Raw genomic sequence first — 26,998 nt, forward strand, 5'->3', positions numbered from 1 at the left:
ATTTGGAGTGAGGGGTCCCGTGGAGCAGCGGGGGTGAGGGGACGCGGCCGGGGCATGGTGCGGTGGGAAGGGGGCTGGCATCTCGTGGGGTATTTGGCGCGGGTGGGGGGGTGCGTGGGAGGAGGAGGTGGTTGCTGACCGTGGGCTGTCACCCCCCGCAGAGGAGCCGTGGTCGCCATGTCCGGCTTCGACGACCCCGGCATCTACTACAGCGACAGCTTCGGGGGCGATGCGGCGGCAGACGAGGGGCAGGTTCGGAAGTCCCAGCTGCAGAAGCGGTTCAAGGAGTTCCTGCGGCAGTACCGGGTGGGCACCGACCGGACGGGCTTCACCTTCAAATACAGGTGAGGCTGCGACCCCCCACCACGTCCTCTGCCGTGGCCTTACCCCCTCCTCTTTGCTGTCCCGCCTGCTCTGCCCACCCCAGGTATAGCGCCTCTCAGCTTTTCTTAGACCGTGAAGAGCTCTTTGTCACTACTACAAATGCTGCTGTTCCCATTTAACATCCGAGGGAAACCGAGGTCTGGTGTTCTCCCAGATTTTTAAGCAGCAGAGGTAGCATCAGAGGGGTCCCCGCTGCCAAACTGGCACCTAGTTCTGAAATTCAGCGTGTCTCCTCAAGTTCTAGTGCTTTCTGGTCTGGATTATTGTCTGTATCCTTTAAAATCAGTGCAGCACTGTCCACGCATGCCTTCTGAGGCTGTGAAGGTCCCTTGGCCATCTCTTCGCCTGTGGAACTTGGAGAGACAACTGTGAGAGCACATAGGGATGTATCATGCAAGGGCTGGGATAATTTTTCACCTTTTATCTCTGAATTTAATGCATCCCAGCTTTTTTTAAGGAGAACATTGGCTGCTATGCTATTACTTCCTTTTTTTTAAAACTATATTTTAGGTATAATAAGTATTATCCTGCATAGAATTTTTCTAATTGTCTATCTGGTCACCTAACTAGTAAACAATTAGTGCTATACTTTACGTTGGTACTGGAAGCGCTGGTGTCCCTGGCCTTAGGTCACATTTCAAAGCAATTTTGGGTGAAAGATCTGTCCAGGTCCCCCTGCACTTCTCTTGGCGTTCTCCTGATTTGCTCCATCGGCTTTCCAAACCAAGGACACCCTACTTGTCAAGAGGTCACTGTGAGTGACCTGTGGTTTCTGCCTTGCAAACCTTTACTGCTTGCTGCCTTCCAGGGATGAGCTTAAACGGCACTATAACCTGAGTCAGTACTGGGTGGAGGTGGAGATGGAAGACTTGGCCAGCTTTGATGAAGATCTTGCTGACTATCTGTACAAGCAACCAGCGGAGCACCTGCAGCTGGTAAGGACAGAGTGGGTGGCTGACCTGATGCGCTGACATTGTCACATCGTGAGAGCAGCCCTGACAACACGCTGTAATATACTCCTAATAGCCGAGTTGTTCCCTTTCCAGTTAGAAGAAGCAGCAAAAGAAGTCGCAGATGAGGTCACCCGTCCTCGTCCTTCAGGGGAGGAAGCTCTCCAAGACATCCAGGTCATGCTGAGATCGGATGCCAACGCAGCCAACATCCGCAGCCTGAAGGTGAGGTGAAGCCACTGCCACACTGAGCAGTGGGTGGCAGGGCTTGCTCGTGTGTGGGTGTGATGGCAGGGGAGCCTTCACTGCTTGATTGTGTGGTTCGGGACATGGATTGTAGGCTAGTTTTTAAGCAGGGGCACTCTGCAACTTAAATCTGACTGTAAAGGGCTGTTATTAGTGGTTCCTGCTGTGGGGACGTTGCTGTTATTAGTGATGTTCTACACATAGTGTTTAGTCCTTTTCTCTTTTGCTTTGAAATCAGCATGGCTCAAGTCATGCAACTTTCCCCTACTGCTCTAGAGCAAGAGAGTGACATTGTCAAGAAGCACATGCTTTTTTGTTCTGGTACCTTAATCCCATGAACGTGGGGATTGTTAAAGAAACACAGTTCTTTCTTAGCTACATCTTGAGTTTCCCACCCATCCTCCAGCGACACCTTTCTCACCTTGCCTTCACGTTTTTCCTTTCAGTCTGACCAGATGTCCCACCTTGTGAAGATCCCTGGGATCGTAATCGCAGCAACCCCTGTAAGAGCCAAAGCCACCAAAATAGCCATCCAGTGCCGCAGCTGCCGTAACACCATCAGCAACATCGCGGTGCGCCCGGGCCTGGAGGGCTACGCTCTCCCCAGGAAATGTAACACGTAAGGATTGATACAGGGATGCTGGTGGAGAAAAAAGGCTGTGTCCCCCGCTTCTGCTCCCCCTTCATCCTGTGCCTGCTGCATGGAGTCAGCTCCCTGTCACACAAGGCAGAAGCATTTGCCTTCTCCCTTCATGTTCCCCATGTGCACCCATGGCTGGCAGGTTTTAGCCCCATCCATCTACAACCACGCTGGTCGTGGTGCTGCATGACCGGTGCTGTGAGCTGTGTTGGTCAGCCATGTCCGAGGAGTTCTTTATATCTGCAGGGCGCTTTGCCTCAAGGTTCATTCCTGCCTCCAGCTGTCCCATAGCGCTGCGTAGGGCTGCTGTCTTAAATTCCTTTCAAGTGCTTATCTTTTCCAAACAAACTCCTTGCTTTTATGTTCCCCCTCCCCAGGGGGCTGTTCTGTATTACCTTCTGCAGGGACATGTTGCTACTAACTTTGAAATCCCACTTTGCAGCTCTTGATGCCCAGGCAAACCATGGGCATTGGGTGCTGTGCTGCTGCTCTTGTGCTGACTGATCCTGGTGGGTTGTGTCTTCAACCTTGTTGAAGAAACCTGCCAATATTTATTTCCTGCACCTTATCTCTGATGTGGTTTGAGAGGTCTTTGGGATAGGGATCGTTCTTGCGTGTGGTCTGTGCAGTGCCTGGCTCGTGATCCTCGGCTGCAGGAGTGCAGCAGCCCTCTGGTGTTACCCTCCCCAAAAGCTCTGTCCCCCACCTGCATGGAGCCAGGCGTCGGTGGTGATGTGCTGAGATGGCAGCAGGACGTGGAGGTGCTCCTTGTTTCGGAGAGCTGGTAGCCTAGCAAGGCAGATACGTCTCGAGAGACTGGGAGGTTGACGGCAGCCTTGTCACATCGCTAATTGCTTTCTCACTAGAAACCACTTAACATTTGCTTCATGCACGAGGTTATAAAGAAAAATGCCCTGCCATGTTGCTGAGTTTGTACTGTTACCTTCTGTGTAATTAATGAATTACCTTCCTCGCTGCTTTTAGTTAGCAGGGGAGTGGGGGAGGCAGGGCGAGTATTCAGGCAAGTGTCACCCTGTCTTTGGCTTGTGCTCGTGCCTACTTTTGGCAGCTGTTGAAGACAAGACAAAGGGCTTGGTGAGCCTTTGGTTCAGCCCTGTGTGACCACCCTTCTCGCTGGGGACTGCTCGGAGGGGCGGCTGCTCTGCACCCTGTCACTGCTGTCCCCTCTCCAGGGGGGCTCCCAGGGGTGGCTCTGGAGTGCCACCAGCCCTCCCTGACTGATCTCTCTGCACAGAGAACAAGCCGGCCGCCCAAAGTGCCCACTGGACCCCTATTTCATCATGCCGGATAAGTGCAAGTGTGTGGACTTCCAGGTCCTGAAGCTGCAGGAGTCCCCGGATGCTGTGCCGCACGGGGAGATGCCCCGGCACTTGCAGCTGTACTGTGACAGGTACCAGTGCCATCTCCCCACCTCACCCTTCAGTGCTAGCAGGTATGGCTGGTGCCATCCTTTTCCCTGCTACCATCCTTTGCTTTCCCCTTCCTCCTCTTTAGGTACCTGTGTGACAAAGTTGTCCCAGGGAACAGAGTCACTGTCATGGGCATCTACTCCATCAAGAAGTCTGCCCAGAGCAAGAACAAAAGCCGTGACAACGTGGGTGTGGGCATTCGAAGTGCTTACATCCGCGTGGTGGGCATCCAGGTGGACGTGGAGGGCTCAGGTGAGTGCTGCTTGTGGTGCCTGTCTGGTCTGTGCTCGGAGAACCTCCTTCCTGAACAAGGTGGTCCGTAGCAAGGACTGTATGAAATCATAGCCTGGTCCTTCTCTGCTGTTTGTATAGCAGAAGGTTTGAGCCAGTCCAGGGGTCTAACTTGCCCTGGATGTTCTATGGCCACGTCCTGTATGACTTTTTCTTAGTGATATTAAATGAGGAGGCTTCAGCCCAATTTCTCCAGGGTATTTAAGTGCTTTTATCTTATTGATCTTAGTGGAAATCTGCTAAGCCATCCCTGAGGATCTGGACTGAAGTCGATGGTTAAAATTGAGCTGTGTATTTAAAACATGGTCCTGACTAATTCTCTCTCTGGTTCCTCCAGAGCTGCTTTGCCCAAGATCCTTGATTTTTCCTACCAGCCTCTAAGGACACAGCCTTCCTTGCTGGCATAGCAAATGCCTGCCCTCTCTGTCCTTCCCACTTGGTGGCACTTGGCGTGATTTTCAAAAAGGGATTTTGGTGGTAGGGGGTGGTGCCACTTACTTTAAAACATCCACTTGTTCACTGCTGCTTCATTCTCCTCCTCCCTGTACAGGACACAGCTTTGCTGGCTCAGTGACTCCTCAAGAAGAGGAAGAACTTCGTCGCCTTGCTGCCATGCCCAACGTCTATGAGACCATCGCCAAGAGCATCGCGCCCTCCATCTATGGCAGCACCGACATCAAGAAGGCCATTGCCTGCCTCTTATTTGGAGGCTCTCGCAAGAGGTAGGGAGGGAAAAGCGAGTCTGGTGGAGAGAGAGTGGTGGCAGGGCTGTCAGTCATGGCACAAAGCCCTCATACTATTTTCTGGCAGTGCTACTAACCACCTGCCACTTGTTACCAAAATGAAGGCTCATCATCCCTCCTTCCTCTCTTTTTCCTACTCTGTTGCGCCAGGCTCCCGGATGGTCTGACCCGCAGAGGAGACATCAACTTACTGATGCTGGGTGACCCCGGCACGGCCAAATCTCAGTTGCTGAAGTTTGTTGAGAAGTGTTCGCCCATTGGGGTAGGTGGTGTAGTGCCGCTCCTTTCATCCTTCTGCTCCTTGTGTAGGACCAAAGACCAGGCCCTGGTCATAGCAGATATCTGCCCGTGCATCCACAGCTGGATGGGCTGGCAGAGAGGTGAACTGCCATTTCTGGTGCTGACCTGGAAGAGATGGGGTGGCAGGATGGGGAGAAGCAAGTAATGCCTTTCATGATGATATGAGCCAGCCTATTTGCAGACGTCCAAAGATGTGACTGCTGCTGTTGTTGATTGTTGAGACTTGATCAGTGGAGGGACTGGCTGGTCAGGACAAATGAATTTGACTGCGTCTCAGGCACGGACCTCCAGGCTGAGCCCAGGCATGAAATTATATTTTCAGCTGTGTTTTCTTGTAGTCTCTATTAAACTCAGCCTCTGACTGCGTTGTTCCCTCAGGGAGAAAACAAAGCTAATGCAGCAACCCACCAAACAATGAATCACTCTCTGTTCTGTACTTAATACCTGTATTTGTGCGTCTGCAAGCCCTCCGGTGTGTCACAGCTGCTTAGTCTGAGGCCTGGGACTAGGCAATAGTCTTGTTCTGTACCCAGCAGGTCCGCTTTTGGCATGTGCTGAGAAGTTTTCCTGGAGGTCCTTGTGTTTCCTCCAGCAGCTCTGAATGTTGTGGTGGTGCTGGGGGTGCTTTGTCCTCCAGCTTGAGTGGTGGGTTCCTGGATCCCACAGGGGTTGACATGCTGTCTCCTTGTCCCGCATGCTGCTAGGTATACACCTCAGGGAAAGGCAGCAGCGCTGCTGGTTTGACGGCCTCGGTGATCCGTGACCCTTCCTCCAGGAGTTTCTTCATGGAAGGAGGAGCTATGGTGCTGGCAGACGGGGGAGTGGTGTGCATCGATGAGTTTGACAAGGTACCCACGGGGCTGCCTACGTGGGAGTGGGGAAGAGAGCCCTTGGGCTGCCAGCTGCTCCCAGGAGAGCTCAGAGCTGCCGGAGAAAAGGCAGTTCTCCTGAGGCTGCCTTATTTTCTTTTGGGGAAGGTCGGGGGATGGTGCTGCAGGGAAGTTCTGGTTACATCTCTGCTCTTGGGCAAAGGTCCTTGCAGAGCTTTACCTCAGGGGTCAGCGTTGGTGGGTGTGTAACTGAAGTTCGATGGAGGTGACTGATGGTGACTTTTTTCTCCCCACCTCATTTCCACCACCTCGGATGAGAAGATGCGAGAGGATGACCGTGTGGCCATCCACGAGGCCATGGAGCAGCAGACCATCTCCATTGCTAAGGTAAGTGCATGTCACCTTGAGGCAGGAGCCCGAATTGCCACTGGGTTTCTGAGAGCCCAGCAACCAGTGATCACATATCTTTTGCCAGAATTGCCCAATTTAGAGTCCAGGCAGTGGTTTTGATGGTTACTGGTTTCCAGCCCTGCCTGAAGGCTTTGGGTTGTCTTCTCTCAGGCAGCCTGAACTTCAGTAGAACTGAAATGAGTTCTTTCTGCTCTGCCTGTCTTCTGCTCCTCTGGATTTAGTAGTTCTGCTGATGTTCCTGTGTCACAGCCTAATTTCACTTCTTTTTCTTCCTTGCCCCTGCTCTCCACCCCCTTGAAAGATCTACAGAAACTGCCTGACATGCTGGTGCCAGGTCTTCTCTCAAATCAGAGTCTCTTCATTTCCACTGCTCAATTTTTGATTTATTTTTTTTTCCCCTTGTAGCACCTCTGCTCCCTACTGATTACTCTGGCTCACCCCTTAGCTGTTTAGTCCCTGGTAGCTGAGCACCCACCACAGCTGGTCCTTGCTGGTCACTCTTGTCCTGCTACCTGCAAACCTGTGCTTTTCCCCTGGGGATGCCTGGGGAGACTCAGCTCTGGCCACCCAGTTTCTGGCTTATTGGGTTGGGGTTTTGTTTTGTGTGTCCTTGCCCTTGATGTGAGGTTTTAAGTGAAGTTACTCAGTGCTCGTCTCAGCTGAAGCCAGTCTTCCTCCAGAAAGACATGTGGGCCCAGCCCCATGTAGCTTCCGTGCTGACCTCTCTCCAATGTGGAACCATTACACAGCAACCAGGTGTTTTATTTAAATGCAAGTGATTGAGGAGGTGTCCTTGCAAACTGCTTTGGACCTTTCACTAGCCCTGCTGTGACATGGACGTGGTTTTGACCCCATCCATTTCTCCTTCCCCCCCACAGGCAGGAATCACAACCACTCTCAACTCCCGCTGCTCAGTGCTGGCTGCTGCCAACTCTGTCTTCGGGCGCTGGGACGAGACCAAGGGCGAGGAGAACATTGATTTTATGCCCACCATCCTGTCCCGATTTGACATGATCTTCATCGTCAAGGATGAGCACAACGAGGAGCGAGACATGGTGGGCTGGGGCATGTTGGTTTTGCGGGGATTTGTGGTGCCCCATTTCTTGGGAGGAGGTGGTAGTGAGGTTTCCAGCTGCCTGATTGCCCTCTGCTCTCCTAGACGCTGGCCAAGCACGTGATGTCCTTACATGTGAGTGCCTTGACACAGACTGAGGCTGTGGAGGGCGAGATCGAGCTGAACAAGCTGAAGAAGTTCATCTCCTTCTGTCGGACGTGAGTGAGAAGTGTGACTTTTTGGCAGCGCCTGGGCTGCAGGGTGGGAGGTGTTTGGGAGAAGGGAACCATGCAGCCAATATTTGCAAGTTCTCTGTCCAAGTGACCTCTTTTTTTAACTCGTGCCTGGAAAAAGGGGAAGTAAGAGCAGCTCACAATGGTGCCACAGCGTGGCATGAGGAAGCAAGGAGTCCCTGGGGGCCTCCCCACCCAGGGGACCATCCCTGATGGCCACCACCTCCAGCTCCTGTCCCCCCTTGCAGGAAGTGTGGCCCTCGGCTCTCAGCAGCCGCAGCAGAGAAGCTGAAGAACCGCTACATCCTGATGCGGAACGGCACTCGCCAGCACGAGCAGGAGAGCGACCGCCGCTCCAGCATCCCCATCACTGTCCGGTGAGCAACCCTGCCCTCTTCATCCCACCAAAACCCTTGGGGCTGCATCGCTGGGTGCCACCTGGGATAGCCCAGGAGGGGAGTTAGTGGGATGCTGGGGTTTGAGGGAGTCCTCTGTGAATGGGACAACAGTGGAAGTGCTGCAGAGGGGGTAAAAGAGGTGCCTGGAATGGGGTAGGTGGGGGTGTGAGGGGTTGGGGGGAATGGAGAAAACCCCTTGGAGCCACAGTAGAAAGCAAGGAACATCTCCTTTGGCCATAGGCAGCTGGAGGCTATCGTGCGCATTGCCGAGTCCCTGGCGAAGATGAAGCTTCAGCCCTTTGCCACTGAGGCGGATGTTGAGGAAGCCTTGCGGCTCTTCCATGTGTCCACACTTGATGCAGCCATGTCGGGCAGCCTGTCAGGTGAGGGGGAGACGCTCTGTGCTGGGGGCAGGAGGGACATGCTTGACCTGGATGCTCAGGACAAGGAGAGCCAAGCTTCCCTCCTGGGAGGGGGCAGGGGGTGCTACCAGGCACCCATGGGGCAGATGCTGGACCTGCTTTCTGAGTAAAGGGAAAGCAATGCCTGTGACAGCAAGGAGCCATCGTGATTCTGGGGCTGTGGCTCACAGGGAGAGCAGCAACAAATGACACTGAGGGTCTCCACCTGTGATGGGCAAGGGAGAGATTGTCTGGCTCCTTATGGTCCCAAAGGGCAAAGTCCAACCTATTTGTCCTCTAATCTCTTCCCTATGGGGGTGGAGACAAAGCCTCCCTGAGAGGCAATGCAGCACAAATGGTTTCAAGGAAGCTTCAGCAGTCAGTTCCATGTTCAGCTGTGGCCTTGAAACTCCACAGCCTTTGATGGTGGATTTGCTCATGGGTTCCCTAAAGTCTCTGAGGCATACAGATGTGTGGTGGGAGACACGGGAGACAAAGCCAGAATGCCTGAGAGCAACATCTGGGCAGTGCAGAGAGCTCACACGGCCTTTCCCTCCAGGGGCAGAAGGCTTCACGACACAGGAGGACCAAGAGATGCTGTCTCGCATTGAGAAGCAGCTCAAGCGCCGCTTTGCCATCGGCTCTCAGGTGTCAGAGCACAGCATCGTCCAGGACTTCATGCGGCAGGTGGGCCTGGGACTCTGTGGAGGGTTGGGCTGTGGAACCAAGCACCCCAGACTGCCTTTTAGGGTGAAACCCGTTCCCCAAGAGGTGGCTGGAGAGCCTTTTGGTCATACCCGCTTTTGAATTTGTTTACAAGGAGTGGTGGGCAATGTGATTGCAGAGTTTTAAGGGGAGTGAGGTGAGAACTCACTCAATTTTCTGCAAAAGCACTGAGTTTTGGGGCTGTTCGGGTAGTTTGGGGTCCTACCCTCCAAACCAAAAGTGTTTAATTTGTGATACTGGCTGCAGTCAGAGCTAAAATAGTGAAACCAGAAAGGAGCATCAGCACCTGGTGCTACTGGGCTCCCTCCCTCTGGAGAGGTACAGTCAGGTTTTAGCGGTAGTTTCAGATTCCCATGGGGCTGCAGTGAGCTCTTCCACGCTGGCTCATCTCCCTGTGCTCTCCTCTTCCAGAAATACCCAGAACATGCCATCTACAAGGTGCTGCAGCTGATGATGCGGCGGGGCGAGATCCAGCACCGCATGCAACGCAAAGTCCTCTACCGCATCAAGTGACCTCCCTGTCCCGCACGTGGAGCTGCTGCTGCCTGAGGCCTGCTAGTGTGTGGGCAGAAAGCCCTGTGGCATCAGTGTCTGCTCCTGGAAGAAGCTTTTCCTGGGGAGCCGAACAGCCTGGAGCCTCCCTCTGAAACAGGGTATGGGACAGCTGGGGTTCCCCTTGGGTGCTCTGTCCATGTGTCACATCAATGTTTCTTCAAACTCTGAAAGGTTTTAGTTTGTATTAAAATAAAAAAACTGATGTTGGTAGCCTTGGGTCTTTGGCTGCCTGGAGGGACAGAGGGGATGTACCCCTTTCCCCCATTGGTGGCAGTGCAGGATTTTGGTTGGGAAGACCTCACTTCTGTTCCCGCTGTGTTGCCCACTGCCCACCCTGGGGACTCACCTCGAAGCAGGATGTAGATCTGTGGGTAGCATCAGCACCCCTGAAGGTAGAAAATCATGTCTCACTTGGGGTTTGATCTCTATTAAGGCATAAATCCCGCTTGTTCTGGCTGCCCTGTTGGGCTCAGCCATGCAGGAGGCACCTTAGCCCGTCATTGGGAGCAGGCTGCTGCCATCTGCCCTGTCTGCCAGCAGCAGTGAAGGAAATGACCTGCTGTTCCTTGCTTCAAAATCGCTCTTTGTTTATCCTTCCTTCTCATCTCCAAGGACTGTGGTAGGTCAGTGCTTTGCCTGGCTGTAAAGGGCTGCATGAAAGCCTTGCTGGAGGCATGAGCAGAGTCCCCTGTCTTGCCCTAGTCGGGTAGAGCAGTGCCAGTTAAGGATGCGGATGGAGGATGATGTCCAAGAGCTATGTCTTCTTCTCACTGTACCTCTACCACCTTGTTTATGAGATGGTAACCATGGGGAGGGCGTCCCACTTGCCAGGAGCCTGAGCCTCTCCTGAGCTTTTTGCCCCAGGATGGACTTGTGCAGCCACTCACCCTTCTGTGTTTGCTGCGTGATCTTGCACTTGTCAAACTCCCCAGGTTTTTGTCAATTCTAGCAAAGTAGTATTGGTTCTCTTAAGTGTTCTCCTGAAGATGGGAGGAGTGGGTACATCCCTGCCCTCAGCGGCTCAGGGACAGCTCAGAAGTGTGAGAGTGCAGGTGGGGAACTCTGAAGACAATGCAGAGAGAGAAACCCCTGCGGGTACCAGAGAGGCTGCTGTCGTGTATGCGAGTGACCTTGAGGCTGAAAAAAACACACCCCAGGAGAGGCTTCATTAGCAAAAGAAATGTTCAGGGCCAGCAGAGGGTACCAGAGCCTTGAGGATGCTGGGCTGCGGTGCTGCACACGGTGCTGCCTCCTCCTAAAGGAGAAACGAAGGGATCCTTTTGGGATGGGGCGGTGTGATGCAGGGTGCACCCATCTTGGCAGCTGTCACACAAAGGCTGGGCTCCCCTCTGACCCGTGGGGGCTGGACAGTATCCCTTTTAGCTTCCATTCGGATGTTCTCAGAGGTGCACGGTGCCCTCTGTATGTGGCTGGAGCTGGTTATGGGGTATGGGGTCCATCTGCAGGGTATGGGGAGGTGGTGGCCCTGACTAGATGGGCTCCACTTTGGAGAAACAGCTTCCTGTTCTTCATCCTCCTGTTTTTCAGATGGGCCTGACCTTTGTGGAGGGGAGAGGAGGCTGGCCCACAGGCTCCCTGCAGGGATGGCTCTCAGGAAAGCTCTCCACAGTGATTTTATTGCTCTGTATTTTTGCAAGTGCCAGGCACCTCACAAGGCTTCTTGGAGGAAACCACACTGGGGCAAAAGGGGGCTTTTCCCTTAATCCCCTTATTTTCCCTTAAATGCATTTTATTTTATTTTATTTTTATCTCCTCACACTCTGTGGTGGGAGTGCAGCTGCTGTCAGTTGCTGCTGTAGGGGAGGAATAGGTGGAGGTGAGAATAACAGGGTCAGACCCTCACTTGGAGACTGATGTTGTCAAAACTGCCAATGTCTGTTTGAAAGCATCCCACCCTCTTTGCCAACTCCTGCACTCCTGGTCAAGCACTTGATGTTGCAGCACCAGGAGGTGGCCTGTTAGAGCAGGGTCAGCACTGCTGTTTCTCTGCCATATGCTGTAGCCCACGCAGCACTGTAGTAATGGGTCCTACAAGTTTTTCAGCCCCTGCCACCCTTCCCCAGTACCTCTGTCCTTGCTTTGGAGCTGCTGGCAGTACCCATCTATCTACAACCCTTCTTCCAGAGGTGCAGCAAAACAGGGAGGCTGCGAGTCTCCATTCCCAGGCTTGGAAAGAGCAGCCAGCAATCTGTCACCATTCAGTGGGACCTGGACCAGGCTAGAGAGCTGGGCAGAGAAGAACCTAATGAGGTTCAACAAAACCAAGTGTAAGGTCCTGCACTCAGAGAGGGACAACCCCGTACATCAGTACAGGTTAGGGGTTGACCTACTGGAGAGCAGCTCAGTGGAGATGGACACCGGAGCCCTGGTGGACAAGTTGACCATGAGCCAGCAAGAAGGCCATTGGTATTTTTGGGTGCATTAAAAATAGGGTGGCCAGCAGGTCAAGGGAGGTTATCCTCTTCCTCTGCTTTGTCCCGGTGAGGCTGCATCTGGAGTACTGTATCCTGTTTGGAGCTCCCCAGTCCAAGAACGACAAGGAACTACTGGAGAGAGTCCAGCGAAGGGCTATGAAGATGATTCAGGGACTGGAGCATCTCTCTTATGAGGAAAGGCAGAGGGGCCTGTGTCTGTTTAGCCTGGAAAAGGCTGAGAGGAGATCTTATCAATGCTTATAAATATCTAAAGGGTAGGTGTCAAGTGGATGGGGCCAGACTTTTTTCAGTGGTGCCCAGTGATAGGACAAGGGGGAACGGGCACAAACTGCAATATAGGAAGTTCCAGCTGAACATGAGGAAAAACTTCTTTACTATGAGGGTGTTCCAGAGCACTGGCTGCCCGGAGAGGTTGTGGAATCTTCTTCTCTGGAGATATTCAAAACCCACCTGCATGTGTTCCTGTCCAACCTGCTCTGGGTGACACTGCTTTGGCAAGAGGGTTGGACTGGCTGATCTTCAGAGGTCCCTTCCAGCTCCTGCCATTATGTGATGGAGAGAGGCTGGGTGGGGAGAGAGAGTCCTGGGAAGGGGACTGGGGAGAGGAGTAGTGCACAGGGCTCCGTTTCCATTGGTCTTGTTTTCTTCCTTCTCTCTCCCACAGACATCCCCCAGCCTTTCCCCATGATCTTTCCTCTGTGCTGGAGCAGTAGCGCATGGCTGGATTTCAGCTGCTGACTGCTAGTGGTGGTCATGTGGTGCTCATGGGTTTTAAAAGAGCCAACATCTCAAGGTACATCAAGCTATGCTGCTTGTTGGCAGGTGCGGAGGTTGGAAATTCTTTTTGTTGGTTTTTTTTTGTTGTTTTCATGACATGGTAGGGAGCAGAGGTATATTTCTGTGACGGGGATCAGAATGATTGATCTCTTCGTGCTATGAAATGTGTTGATTATATGGTACGAGGTTATGTAAGTGTACGTACGGCTTAAAACAACATTGTTTAGCAATTAATGTATGCAGCTCTATCACAAGAAGCGGAGCTGGGATGTGCGCAACTCTGGCATTATCTTGGAACTTGAGATCATTGATTAGTAATGGCTTGTTTTGATCATCGCACTGCAGATGGAAATTTTTGGGAGGAAAAGCAGTTCTGATTTGGGTAGAGTGGTAGTGCTTGGTGGTATCTGTTTGATAAGGGATTGGTGGTCTTCCAGGTGAAGATGGCCAGATTTTTACTCAAATGATAGCTTCTTGATAAAGAAGTGGTCAATCTCCTGGTGAAGGCGTCTCTTCTTGGTCATCCCTGACATTTTGGCTTACTGAGACTCAGGACAGAGTCCCTGTCTGGGTGTCCTTAGATGACAAAAATACTGTCCTCAAATCCAAGGCCAATAGGGGGAGTAAAACCAGACACATGTAGCCACTTCACATCTGAGCAGCACAGCGTTCCCTTACCTGGCCTACAGAACTGAACTCGTGCCTTACTTAGGGCTATGTCACTGGCACAGGAGACCTCTTCCTTGGGAAGTACAGTTGGGTGAGTGTAGCCACCCCAAACCAGGCAGCCACCAGGGATGCCTAGGTACCTTTGATTCAAAGCCTGGGCCTGTGTAAGAGTCACCCACCCCTTCCCACAATGAATTAGCCCACGAAGAACTTGCAGGTTACAAGTAATTCTGTATGAGATGTGTTAGTCTGTGTGAGCAGAGTGGAGTTTCTCACTACAAAAAGGCTGTTTGAAAGCATCCCACCCTCTTTGCCAACTCCTGCACTCCTGGTCAAGCACTTGATGTTGCAGCACCAGGAGGTGGCCTGTTAGAGCAGGGTCAGCACTGCTGTTTCTCTGCCATATGCTGTAGCCCACGCAGCACTGTAGTAATGGGTCCTACAAGTTTTTCAGCCCCTGCCACCCTTCCCCAGTACCTCTGTCCTTGCTTTGGAGCTGCTGGCAGTACCCATCTATCTACAACCCTTCTTCCAGAGGTGCAGCAAAACAGGGAGGCTGCGAGTCTCCATTCCCAGGCTTGGAAAGAGCAGCCAGCAATCTGTCACCATTCAGTGGGACCTGGACCAGGCTAGAGAGCTGGGCAGAGAAGAACCTAATGAGGTTCAACAAAACCAAGTGTAAGGTCCTGCACTCAGAGAGGGACAACCCCGTACATCAGTACAGGTTAGGGGTTGACCTACTGGAGAGCAGCTCAGTGGAGATGGACACCGGAGCCCTGGTGGACAAGTTGACCATGAGCCAGCAAGAAGGCCATTGGTATTTTTGGGTGCATTAAAAATAGGGTGGCCAGCAGGTCAAGGGAGGTTATCCTCTTCCTCTGCTTTGTCCCGGTGAGGCTGCATCTGGAGTACTGTATCCTGTTTGGAGCTCCCCAGTCCAAGAACGACAAGGAACTACTGGAGAGAGTCCAGCGAAGGGCTATGAAGATGATTCAGGGACTGGAGCATCTCTCTTATGAGGAAAGGCAGAGGGGCCTGTGTCTGTTTAGCCTGGAAAAGGCTGAGAGGAGATCTTATCAATGCTTATAAATATCTAAAGGGTAGGTGTCAAGTGGATGGGGCCAGACTTTTTTCAGTGGTGCCCAGTGATAGGACAAGGGGGAACGGGCACAAACTGCAATATAGGAAGTTCCAGCTGAACATGAGGAAAAACTTCTTTACTATGAGGGTGTTCCAGAGCACTGGCTGCCCGGAGAGGTTGTGGAATCTTCTTCTCTGGAGATATTCAAAACCCACCTGCATGTGTTCCTGTCCAACCTGCTCTGGGTGACACTGCTTTGGCAAGAGGGTTGGACTGGCTGATCTTCAGAGGTCCCTTCCAGCTCCTGCCATTATGTGATGGAGAGAGGCTGGGTGGGGAGAGAGAGTCCTGGGAAGGGGACTGGGGAGAGGAGTAGTGCACAGGGCTCCGTTTCCATTGGTCTTGTTTTCTTCCTTCTCTCTCCCACAGACATCCCCCAGCCTTTCCCCATGATCTTTCCTCTGTGCTGGAGCAGTAGCGCATGGCTGGATTTCAGCTGCTGACTGCTAGTGGTGGTCATGTGGTGCTCATGGGTTTTAAAAGAGCCAACATCTCAAGGTACATCAAGCTATGCTGCTTGTTGGCAGGTGCGGAGGTTGGAAATTCTTTTTGTTGGTTTTTTTTTGTTGTTTTCATGACATGGTAGGGAGCAGAGGTATATTTCTGTGACGGGGATCAGAATGATTGATCTCTTCGTGCTATGAAATGTGTTGATTATATGGTACGAGGTTATGTAAGTGTACGTACGGCTTAAAACAACATTGTTTAGCAATTAATGTATGCAGCTCTATCACAAGAAGCGGAGCTGGGATGTGCGCAACTCTGGCATTATCTTGGAACTTGAGATCATTGATTAGTAATGGCTTGTTTTGATCATCGCACTGCAGATGGAAATTTTTGGGAGGAAAAGCAGTTCTGATTTGGGTAGAGTGGTAGTGCTTGGTGGTATCTGTTTGATAAGGGATTGGTGGTCTTCCAGGTGAAGATGGCCAGATTTTTACTCAAATGATAGCTTCTTGATAAAGAAGTGGTCAATCTCCTGGTGAAGGCGTCTCTTCTTGGTCATCCCTGACATTTTGGCTTACTGAGACTCAGGACAGAGTCCCTGTCTGGGTGTCCTTAGATGACAAAAATACTGTCCTCAAATCCAAGGCCAATAGGGGGAGTAAAACCAGACACATGTAGCCACTTCACATCTGAGCAGCACAGCGTTCCCTTACCTGGCCTACAGAACTGAACTCGTGCCTTACTTAGGGCTATGTCACTGGCACAGGAGACCTCTTCCTTGGGAAGTACAGTTGGGTGAGTGTAGCCACCCCAAACCAGGCAGCCACCAGGGATGCCTAGGTACCTTTGATTCAAAGCCTGGGCCTGTGTAAGAGTCACCCACCCCTTCCCACAATGAATTAGCCCACGAAGAACTTGCAGGTTACAAGTAATTCTGTATGAGATGTGTTAGTCTGTGTGAGCAGAGTGGAGTTTCTCACTACAAAAAGATTTAGTGTACTGTGTTCTTCCCAGCTTTTTTTGTTCTGCATGGGAGGGCCAGGTTGGGATTCATCTGACCAGGCTCAGCTATGTCTGAGCAAGGCTTTCTCTGTGTCAGTGCAGGGGAGCGAGCGCTTCCAGAGAACAAGTTGTCTTATCCAAAGCAAATGTTTAAAACAAACCAGAGAAGCTGTGCCCTAAATGCATTTGTTTTCTCTCTGTTGACTACAACAGGAGGTCAGGGCAACTAGATCGAGTAGGTATTTTTGTGTCATAGGCATCTCAAACTGGGGAAATGTGCATATCCTTCCTCCATGTGTGATGCACTGATGTATTGGAGGAGAAGGGCTTTGGTGAAGGCTTATTTTGGATGGCTAACTTTGGGGCAGCTTCACTAGGTTTGATTCTCTTTCCTCTTACACCAAGCTCATCAGAGTATCTCTGTGGAAACATCAGTGGAGCTCCACTATTGTGAAATCCAGCAAAGCTGAGTCATCACATCTGCACCGCTCAGATCTCTTCCATCTCCGTGTAGGATGGGAGCTGTTGCAATGTTAGCAACATAACCTCTGAGCGTGTTGTGAGTGTCACTTCCTCCGTAAAATAAAACAAAACCGAACTGCAGAGTCCTGAGGGCTATTGCTCAAAGATGTGAGATAAACACTGGCAAGCGGAATATGCTGATATGGGCAATGTAAGAAATTACCTAAGCTGGTCCACCAGGCCCTGACCTCTGCTGAAAGAACCCAGGGCTCCTTCCCCCTGTCTGCTATTGACTTACTGGGCCAGTTGAGCAAGCAACTTCATCTCCTTGTCTGTCTTGGGTAATAACCTTTAGACCACTTCTTATCATGATTTTGTGTAGTGCCTGGCTCAACAGTAGCTCAGTCTCAGTGGCAGAGTCTACCTGCTGACACAAATAATATTTATTAACATAAACTAGGGTCTCTCTAGCCCATGCCAGGCTGAGAATTGATCTCCTGGAGGCAAGGAAATCCCTGTGCTTTGCTCTGGGCAGTGCCAGAAAAGACCAAGAGACAAAGGGAGAAGTCTCTGGGAGGGAGACTGCAGTGCAGCCATGCCCTGCTGCCCACTTCTGTTTTCCATCCTGCTGGACACACGGGCAGGCAGGACATCAGGGGTACAACATGCTAGATCAGCTTTCGGAGTTGCCTGCTAGGAATGGGACACGCATCAGAGAATGTCCTCTGAACCATCTGCTGCTTCTTGGCCATTCCTCTCCTCTCTGCCCTTGAGCTTTCATCCAGCTAAGATGCTCCACCTCTCCTCCCTGTTCTTGATCTTTACCACATTTCACTTCTTTTTATTTCTAATGATTTGGGGGGTTTTTTTGGGTTTTGTTTGCGTTCAGACTCCTATGTGGACAATTTGGCCAGAGAGCACACAGACCTCTGTCCAGAAAAGCGGGACAATACTGGTTTATATACCCTTTGCACCGCACAATTTTGGGCCCTCAAAATGAAAGTAGGAGCATTTTCTTGCCTGCCTTGATCAAAGTGCCCATGCTTGCTGAGTGGAAAGCAGGTGTATCCACATCTGGCCACATGCTGTGTGCTCATCAGCATCCAGCACCTCTGTGGTAAAAATAGGCATCTATTAATAGGAATGTAGGCATCTTTCCTTTCTGGAAATCCTTCACGTGATAGAATCTGCCAGGTCTCAAGCTGTACCTGGTACTTTGTGGACTCTGTCACAAGTGATCATAAAGATGAACTTCAGTATATCACTAGGACTATGGAGTTAAACACACACTGCTCAAATTACTTATAAGGTTTTTAGAGCAAAGTTTGACAGGTCATCTAGCATATAGGTAATATCACCGTCCTTGATCCTGGTACCAGAATAAGGTGCATATTCAACATTATCAGTTATCTTCTGTTTGTCCTTTGTGATGTGGAGGTGTTTGGTAGCCTCACCAGTGGTGCAGAGACTGTCACCAACCTGGGACATCCCTATGGGTCTGGCAGGTAAAGCGTGAGGGCCTGGGTTAGGGACAACCAAAGGACTTGAAGAGGGAAAGAGGTTTCCCAGTGCCATATGGCTCTCACAAACTGGTCAGAAGCAGAGCCCTATGTACTTGATGCTCAGTCCAGATCTTTCGCTTCAACAGGGGAATTACAATGTCTGATTTACCTGGATTCTCCTGAGTCAGGCAATTAAAATATAATGGTTTCCACAGCAACATCACTACTGCCACACTGCACCAACGTCACTTTACTATACCCTAATCAGGTATAGATGCAAGTTACAGTAATAGATACCTCACGTGGAAAGAGGGTGAAGCTTCCCCAGTCTTGAATTGAACTGCAGCTTGAAGTGTCAGAAGGGTCCTTTTGGCCCAGCTCACCTGAGTTCCTGCATGACACAAGCCTTGAAGTGCAGCCAAGGAACCCAGCAATTGAAGCACTCCATTGGGCAAATGTAAATTCTTGCTGGCTGCCTGCCTTTGATAAAGATTGGTTTGCTTTCCAAGAGGGTGAAAAAGTAAAGACTCTAAAATGACCAAGAGGAGTTGGTGCCGAGGGGACTCAAAGTATTCCCTGATAAACATCACCAACTAGTAGGATAGCAAAGTGCAGAAGCACGTGTATTCCTGGCTGGGACTACACAAAAATCCCACGTGGCCATGCAGAATCAGACAAGGCAGATCCACACCTGTATTTTACGTGACCTGGCAGGTGTATTGCCTCACTGCCTCCACATGCCATGCTATTTGACAGATTTCCAAAACCTTAGTGGAGAAACCAGGACTTCTGCTCTTTTTTTCTCTTGCTCTGGAGAAAAGGGTAACATTAGGTCAGAGAACCAGCTCAGAAGGAGAAGCGCAGCATTTGAGTCCCTGCTCTATGAGAAAAAACAGAAGACCTATATGTCTGTTGCTCATGCTGCATACCCTAAACCCAGAGACACACAATTTACAGTTACGACCCTTTCACCTTTCTTGCTCCTCAGAGGATAAAATGGTTTCCTGTTTATTCCAATGGGCAGCTGTTCTATCCACAGGGGAGAGCAGCACTCATGGTTAATATGGCTGATGTCCAGATACGTTTTGCAAAAGTTGCTTGTTTGTTTGCTGGGCCCATCCAGCAGCTGCTGAACATCCTGCCTTTGAGAGTAGGAGACTCCCAGGCAACTCGCAGATGCTCAAGCATGAGAGAGGACTTGTTCCATCCCCACTGGGATTAGCAGGCAGGAAAGAGGTCCCAAGGGCTTCTTCAGCCTCTGCTGTGTGCTGGAGTGTTATCAGGAGCTATAGGACTTCCTTCACCTTCTCCACCTGGTTCATCAGTGCGCCAGGGATGTTCTGCATCACCTATGGGAGAGCAGTGCTGAGGTCAGTGCTGAGGTGTCATAACCTCAGCACATGCTGCTAGACATGAGGTGGAGTTGTTAAAGCTGTGAGACATCCAGGACCAGTGAAGGAAACTCTCTGTCAGCAGAGCCCAGGCAAGAGAAGTCTGGGGATGTGGGCAATCCCTGGAAATCACCAGAGAAATATTATCACTATGGGAGCTACTCCCCAGGCCATTTTTGGTCTCCTCCATCAACATGGAAGAGGCAGTTAAAATTCAATGCCCTTGGGAAGGAAGCATCAAAGACAATTATATGCAGGGGAAAGACAAAGCCTGCTGCCTCCTGTGTCTCTATGTTTCTCTTTTGACATCAAGAGCACTTCTCTTGTTTGCTTTCCTTCTTTGCTTCTGCCTGGCAGGGCCGTGTTGGCTGCTCATGTTTTTAAATGCCACAGTGACCCAGATTTGGAGCAGGCAGGTGGTGATCCAAGCAGCGGGTTCGTATCTGACTCTGCTTCTGCAGTCAGCTATGAATTGCTGAAATAGAAAGAAATCAAAGCCTAATCTCCAGTGACCCATACACGGACATCAGAGTCACCATCAGTCTGGAACTAGGGCACTGAGACATAGGCTGCAAAATGGAGACGTGGCAAGCCAGCCTAATGAATCACTTGTGCCCTCTGGTCAAGCAATAGCTGGTAGCAACCAGTTCATATCTACTCATTGGATTTGCTTTTCAGCAGCACATACTGTGTGCATCTCCAGGCTGGGAAAGATGCTGGCTCACAGGCAGTGCAATAGCCGAGGGCTTTGGATGACCCCTATTGAAGTGGTAATTTGTTTTAAGCTTGTAAACCACCTGCTTATTAAATAAGAAAGGATGTAAATGGTTCTGTTCTGGGTCCCACAGTGAGCAGAAGGAGGTAGGTGAAATCCCTACAGCCCAAATTGCTCTAAATGAGCCAACTTCTGTGATTTTTCTGGCCACTTTTGTGGACTCCCTCATGTGAGGGTGACAGCAGAGCAAAGGGTAGTTGATGCAGTTGAAGGCTGCCTGGACAGTGCATGTAAGAAGACTGATGGGTGCAGGTGGAGACAAAGGAAATACAAGGCTAATGGGGGCTGATGAGAGGCAGGAGCGGAGATCTTGTGAAAACCATACCTGTGCAATCTTACTCCTCAAGTCCTAAACTGCTTCCTTGCCTATCTATCCATTAAAACCTTTTTGGTGGTAGAGAAGTTCGGTCATCCCTCCTGCAGAGCATGAGTTGGGGCACAGGAAAATAGCATGTCTTATCCCAAGATGCACAAGAGTTAACAGCAAAGAAGAAAGGATGAAATCCAGATTCTTCAGTCCCAGGCTCTGCTTGTGGGGGTTTTCTTCATCCTACAGATGCCACATCCACAGCAGTTTTTAATCTCCCTGGACACTCCCTTGCTCTTTAAGAGGCAGAGAAACATGTGGTGTGACTTTTAACCTCCATAATCCATAATGTCCCCTTCCTTCTGTTGTTAGCTCTTTCTTGTTTTTCCACCTTTCTTCTGTCTCAAGCCTTCCTCTCCTCATGGGCTGAATCACAGCCCTCTGTATGGAACACCTCTGCTCCAAGAGGCCAGGGACATGGTGAATAAATCCCATCGGAAGAATTTTGCCTGGCTGATCTATATTTGCTGCTGCTTTAATTATGTCTCCTCAGCAACTTTAAGAGACGAAAGATAATCTTCCTGCTCATGCCATTGATACTGATTTGCGGCAGGACAGTCTTCCTAGTACTGATGTCCCAGGTTTCACACTCAGTCTCTGCATTAGCAGCAGCAGTGTGCCATGCTCACCTTCATCCTATTGTCCTCTCACTGTCCCTTGCCTGTTCTCACCCTTTCTGGTTCTCCTCACCCTGTGCCAGTTCCTGTGGCCTCATTCAGTGCATTTCCTCAGAGCCACCAGCTTCTTCTGAACTCTTGCCCGGCCACCTTCTCTGGGACCTTCTCCACAACCCATTTGCTTTTTTTGCTGGATGCAGAAGCTGCTTGCTGCGTTTGGGAGTCAGCTAGAGCCCATAGGCAGCCAAGCGATGGTAGGGCTGTGCCCCTTCCACTTTTCCAGTCAAGAAGAAGGTGGGAATGACCCCAATTAAAAAGCTGTTATAATTGTTGGTGGCAATCACATTGATTGCACTGGGATTTCAGGGAGAGTGTGGATTTGGGCCTCACTGTCTGGAAAGAAAGGAGTCCCTGCTTCAGCGTGTTTCAGCCAAATACGTTGACAAATAGCAGAGGTGAGGACTGTAATATGTTAGCAAGGGAAAAAGAGATTGCAGTGCTTCTCTGCAGAAGGTTAATGGGTTTCTGTTTAAGCGTAAGTTAAATATCAGAGGAATGATGATCTTACAAATGAAACACAACACCTCTAGGGGCTTATATCCTCTATCAGCCCCTAATTTACTGTCTGACCTTCAGTAGTTCATTCAAGCCCTCCCTGCCTTGGTCACTTGTGTCAAACAAGCCCAGTGACAAATTCCTTTCTTGTAGAGGTCTTGTGAGGACTATGCATCTCCCTGAGATCCTGACAGCTTACACCGAAGGCAAAGCGTTTTTCTCGCCAAGACCACATTTAATATATCCAGTGATGTAATGTGGCACATTAGCTTGCCTGTGCTAAGCCTGGAGCCTCCCACTCAGAACCCACCCCAACCTGTCTCATGGCGTGTGTTGTCCATCCACAGCCACATCTCAGCACAGTTCCCTCCTCTCCCCCTGCTTCCCTGGGCATCTTTTTAGCCTCCCTAACACCTCCTCCCTTGCCATAGCATGCTGGTCTTCAAAGAAGAGCCCTTGCCTCAGCACAGATGGGCACAGCCAATCGCTTCCTTTCAAAGGGAAATGTTGCCTCAGCAACCAAAGTTTTGAAGTCGCGCAAAGTTCTGGAAAAAAACCCCAATTGTGATGGGAAATGACACTTGGGAACAAATGTACCACGTTGCCATGGCAGCCTGAATACTTGCACGGAACTTGGCGTTTTGAAAATATAAAAAGATTGTGCTTCAAGTGAGTCCAACTCACTTAATGCCTTTTTCAGGTAGCTGCACAACACCAAGTGTCTGGTATTTATATTTTATACCTGGCGTGGAAGTGACTCCATCACTTCTGAAATGGAAGTAACTTCTACTCTCAATCCAACAGAGGACTATTTGAGACTGCAGGTTTTGCTGGGTTGCCTGGTCTGGTATTGATCTGTTGGGGTTATTTCTGTCATTTGAAGTCCACCAGGTCTTGGTTGTCTTGGTTTCCACATCTGTGTTTTACCCGTTAGTTTATTTGGTGCGCTTTTATGCCACAGTGTCTGAGCTAAAAACAGCAGGTGATTTGTTCAAAAATATGGATCCTCTTCCCAGTCCCACATAATCCATGCCTTTTCTTTGGGCCATGAGGTGCATGAGTTTCTTTCAGGAGCCACAGTCTGTTTCATTCAGCTCTGTGAGCTGAACCAGATGTGTTTTTTCTCCATCACATAAGTGCCTTCTCCAAATTATAGTGAGGAAGAGGAATAATCAGCCTGAGGGTATTCCTGTGCCTGATGGATGGACTCTCTGTGCAAACCCAAAAGTGAACTGAGCTCCTATGAAATTCTGTAAGACCATCCAGATCTGGAGTTCATCACTGTTTCCCTTAGAAAGGCCTGAATCTCCTGGCATTTGGTATCTACTTGATAGGGCTCCCCTTGGCCTATTTCTCATGGAGGAGAGAAAGAAACTGGATTTCAGTGGCCTATTGCTGTTGTTCTTCACTGTCTCAGGCAGCCAGCCCTCTGGTAAAGGCAGTGCAGGTAGTAAAAGGGCTGTGAGATGGAGAAGGAAAACAGCCACTGGTCCAGTCCTGAGAAGATTAAATCCCAAATGCCTTACAGGAGGAGGGAGATCCTCCATTTATAACTGAGAAACAACCTGAGGCCCTGACACCACATTTTGTTCCTTGCCGTCCATGGGCCCCATGTGCCAGTCCAGGCTGGGTACATGCACAGAGGACTCCCTGTGCTAGGCTGGACTACAGCTCAGAGGTCATGTTCCACCGTCATTGGTGAGGACCTTTTGTTTTCCCTTGTTCACTGGAGTGTATTTTCCTATTGCCCAATCCCCCCTTGCATTGTATCATCTGTGGTTCTGCTTCAACTTCATTAGCCTCCTCCCTGTTGCCCTGGGTGGTCTGTTGGCTGCTGTTACTCGTAGGCTGTGTGGGAGTGACCTACTTTGGAGAGACTGTAGAAGGAGCATTGGGAAGCCCGTAGGGGAGCAGGGATTTCTGTACGCCTTGGCAGGAGCTCAAGCCATGTACCCAACCCCTGCAGCTCCCGGGCTCTCATCCCCGGGTCACCTCCTCCCCTGGTCCGCATATACATCTCACCCCAAACTGCTCCTCTCCAATTTAAGTATTAAGGAGATGGTTTATCTCAAGTGCTTTGGAGAGGGCGTCACTGTTCTTAATTGACTTGGCGTTGCAAAGGTTTCTGGTCTTTCATTTCTCCTTGACAGTTTTATTATGGAAATATTTTTTACTCTGGGCTCTCTCCTTTGTGTTTTTGTGTGGTGTTTACAATAGGGGCTCCTCAGTGCTTATTCTCAAGCAGCTCAAATGAGAGATTGGCTTTAGACAAAACACACAGCTGGCTCTGTGGAGCCCAGCAGACAAATGCCAACTGTTCCATAAGGACGCTCTCTGCTCAGTCCCAGCTTCCCAATCTCCGGTCCCCACACCTGCCTTTTCTTCTCTTGGCCTTGAGGTCTGCAGCAGACTCAAGGGAGAGGACTGGTCCTGTGCCCAGTGCCAGGTTCCTCTTTGCAGCAGTGCCCTCCCCACCCTATCAGGGACCACGGGGCTATGAGCTTCATCCCGTACAGGAGTGCCCTCTTCCACTCTGCCTAATTTCTGCTTCTTATCTACTGTTTGTACAAAGCCATGCCAATGGGTGGAAAATTATGATAAAGGGCAGATACAGATGGGGCCTGGGGAAGGGTGCGAGAAGAAATGGAAAGGATGATGTCTGTGGCAGTTTTCCTGGAGAGTAATTCCACAATTACATGGTAAAAAAAACCTATATAAAATCCATAATCATCAGTGCATTTGGGATTATTCCAGTTTGCCAGAAGAGCGTTCGCTTGTGCAACGCCTATAGCAATCCTATTCAGGAGGTGTATTTTGTGCCATGAGGGCTAAATATCTTGAGACCCATACTTTATAGACTTAGAGCGACAGAAACCCCTTCTCTATCTACAGAAGAAAAAAAGAAAAAGCCTATTACTGGCAAACATCATTTACCAAAATTAAAGTATCGCCCTGCCCATGATTTTGCCCGCTGCTTTTTGTTATTTTACATGGAACAGGCCTGTCTTCTGACTGTGCATGTGATATAAGAGTATTGCAGTCACTGTAGGAGTAACAGGGCATCAAAAGTAGATGGTGTGTACCCCCAGCCTGAGCTGGTGGTCCTGCCCCAGCAGCGGAGGCTTTCATGGAGTGGGATCTGTGTAGGGTTTTCAGATAAGGAGTGAAGGTCTGTTTCTTGTTATGTTACTATTTTCCTTGGGGTTATAGTTTGTCTCTCTGTTAGGAGGAATGAGTAAAGCTGGATCGGTGGGAATGAAACAGAAATGGTTTCCTAGAGAAGTCCCAGTGGATCCGTGGTGGTTGCTTTGCTAATACTTTATTGCTCAGAGTTGACTCACTTTGTCCAGAGCGGACCTGATCAGCAGAGTCTGCCTGACAGGACAGAGCCTGGTGACGTGAATTTTTCCAGGATGGTGAAGATGGCCACGTGCCATTACCTCTGGCAGTTCCTCACAGGACCTCTAAGTAGGATTTCTGCAGGTAGGAAGTGTTGTGTGACTATGCAGTTGGCTGCAGTTTTGGTGCATCACTTGTGTTTTGCAGCTTTCGATACGTGCGAGAGTTTCTGTGTGTGCCTGTGTGCACTCATCTGTAAATTGTAAATCACCATGTCCCTCAGCCAAAGGAAAGTGTAACACCTTGTTCCCCAAAACCCCTGAGAATTGCCAGCTGAAAACACCACCAGCATAAATAACCAGGGTGAATTGAAATTTCCCATATCCTAAAACAGGAAAATGGCCACAATTTCTCACCATTCTTTATGTGGGTTGTGTTTTTTTTTTAAAAAAAAGGGCTTATGGCTGAGTGAATCCCTGCTTTCTGGTCTCAGCAGCTGGCACAAACCTCTGTTTATAGTGTGTGTACAGATGTGCAGAACCAGCCTCTCTCCTGGGGCTGGATCAGTCCACAGGCTTCTGCTACCCCAGGACTCCTCCCAAGCTGAAGCTGTGGGAATTAATTACAAGGTCACGGAAGAGGTGGCTGAAGGTCACACCGAGTTTTGGCACCTGTAGGACCGAGGGGAGGGTGGCATCGCTGACAGTGCCAGAAAGAAGGAGGAAGGGCAGATGAGGGAGGAGAGATTAGGTGTTTGGTGTTCCTGGCTGCCACAGATTATGCAGAAGGAAATACGAGAAAGGTCACGGGGAACCTACATCAAGGAGAAAGATCAGGGAAAGGACATTGCAGAGATGCCAGAGGAAAAGGCGGTAGCTAAGGGGACAAGAGTAGGGCTGCTGTGGGGGGAAGCAGAGGAGACCCCAGTGAGGCTGAAGAAGGGGGGTCAGAAAGGAGGTGCTCAGGGAGGGACCGGGGACTCTGCAGCCAGTGCACGTTCTTGATGAGGGCTGAGGCAGGTCCAGCAGACCATGGCTGGGGTCATTAGCGTGTGCCACTGGGCTACCTACATCTATGGTAGCACAAAGTTGTCCTAGCAGTGGACAGTCCAGCAGTCCTAGGAGTAACAGCGGGGCACAGGGCCAGTGTGGGCAGCCAGCTTTGGAGCTGTGGGTCACAGACCGCCTTGGTGCAGCAGAAGACTGCTTTTCCAACTTGGCCAAGTTGGAAAAAGGGCCAGCATACACCAAGATAAGTACACCCTGCCATTGAACAACATGCTTTTTCCCTGGCCGCCTCTACATCAAAGGGACCCCTAGTCCTTAAACACAAGGACGTTGGTTTCCAGGAGATACGGGCTCCTGCTGGATGTTTGCTCTCCACCGAAAAAGCATCTCTCCTCTAGCAAGGTAAGCTGACATATCCCTGAGGTAGTAGCCCAGACCCTTGCAACCATGGCATAGTCTTTCTTGGTCCCCAGGAGAACCAGGGCTGCACTTCTGCTTCTTGTGCGCATCCCTGAGGGCCTCTAGTTTGGCCCTGCACTGATCTGGGCTTCACATGTGACCAGTTGCTAACAGCCAGTGTGAGATGCAATGCTAAAATGGGTTTTCCAGCAACTGATTACTCAACAGAGCTCTCACCCCTAAAGAGAGGAAGGTCAGCATCTCCTATTGGGACCAGTCTGCACCCAGCCCTGAGTCCAAAAGCACTATTGCTGTGCAGAGGCAGTGGCAGCAAAGCTCCTGTGTCCAGGGGAATGTGCAGAACACAGCAGAAAGAGAGGCAAGAGTGTTGATTAAGTTAACACCCAGGAACACCTGAAATCAGAAAGGAGGAGGGAAGCATTATCTCTAAGTACTGAGGCCATCAGGATGGATCTGAAGTACAGCAGAGTGGAACAAGC

At 50.4% G+C, this 26,998-nt stretch overlaps 1 protein-coding gene across 2 annotated transcripts in view; it reads left to right on the forward strand.

Moving 5' to 3' along the window:
- MCM5 (minichromosome maintenance complex component 5) overlaps positions 1-9,802 on the forward strand; it is a 9,955-nt gene extending 153 nt beyond the window's left edge. Inside the window, exons 2-17 of one of the 2 annotated variants that reach the window (XM_014963453.1) lie at positions 162-344; positions 1,193-1,319; positions 1,431-1,559; positions 2,027-2,199; positions 3,476-3,631; positions 3,736-3,902; positions 4,492-4,663; positions 4,835-4,946; positions 5,689-5,832; positions 6,136-6,201; positions 7,104-7,280; positions 7,385-7,497; positions 7,761-7,889; positions 8,151-8,293; positions 8,871-8,998; positions 9,449-9,550. In XM_014963453.1, the coding sequence (XP_014818939.1) occupies positions 178-344; positions 1,193-1,319; positions 1,431-1,559; positions 2,027-2,199; positions 3,476-3,631; positions 3,736-3,902; positions 4,492-4,663; positions 4,835-4,946; positions 5,689-5,832; positions 6,136-6,201; positions 7,104-7,280; positions 7,385-7,497; positions 7,761-7,889; positions 8,151-8,293; positions 8,871-8,998; positions 9,449-9,550 (2,205 nt within the window). In that variant the 5' untranslated portion in view covers positions 162-177. Of the gene's footprint in view, positions 1-161; positions 345-1,192; positions 1,320-1,430; positions 1,560-2,026; positions 2,200-3,475; positions 3,632-3,735; positions 3,903-4,491; positions 4,664-4,834; positions 4,947-5,688; positions 5,833-6,135; positions 6,202-7,103; positions 7,281-7,384; positions 7,498-7,760; positions 7,890-8,150; positions 8,294-8,870; positions 8,999-9,448 lie in introns of those variants that run through there. The other variant, XM_014963452.1, reaches the window with a different exon arrangement.
- The last annotated feature ends 17,196 nt before the right edge of the window (positions 9,803-26,998 follow it).

This window comes from Calidris pugnax, unplaced genomic scaffold, assembly GCF_001431845.1.
Source record: "Calidris pugnax isolate Ruff unplaced genomic scaffold, ASM143184v1 scaffold44, whole genome shotgun sequence".
Classification (NCBI taxonomy): domain Eukaryota; kingdom Metazoa; phylum Chordata; class Aves; order Charadriiformes; family Scolopacidae; genus Calidris; species Calidris pugnax.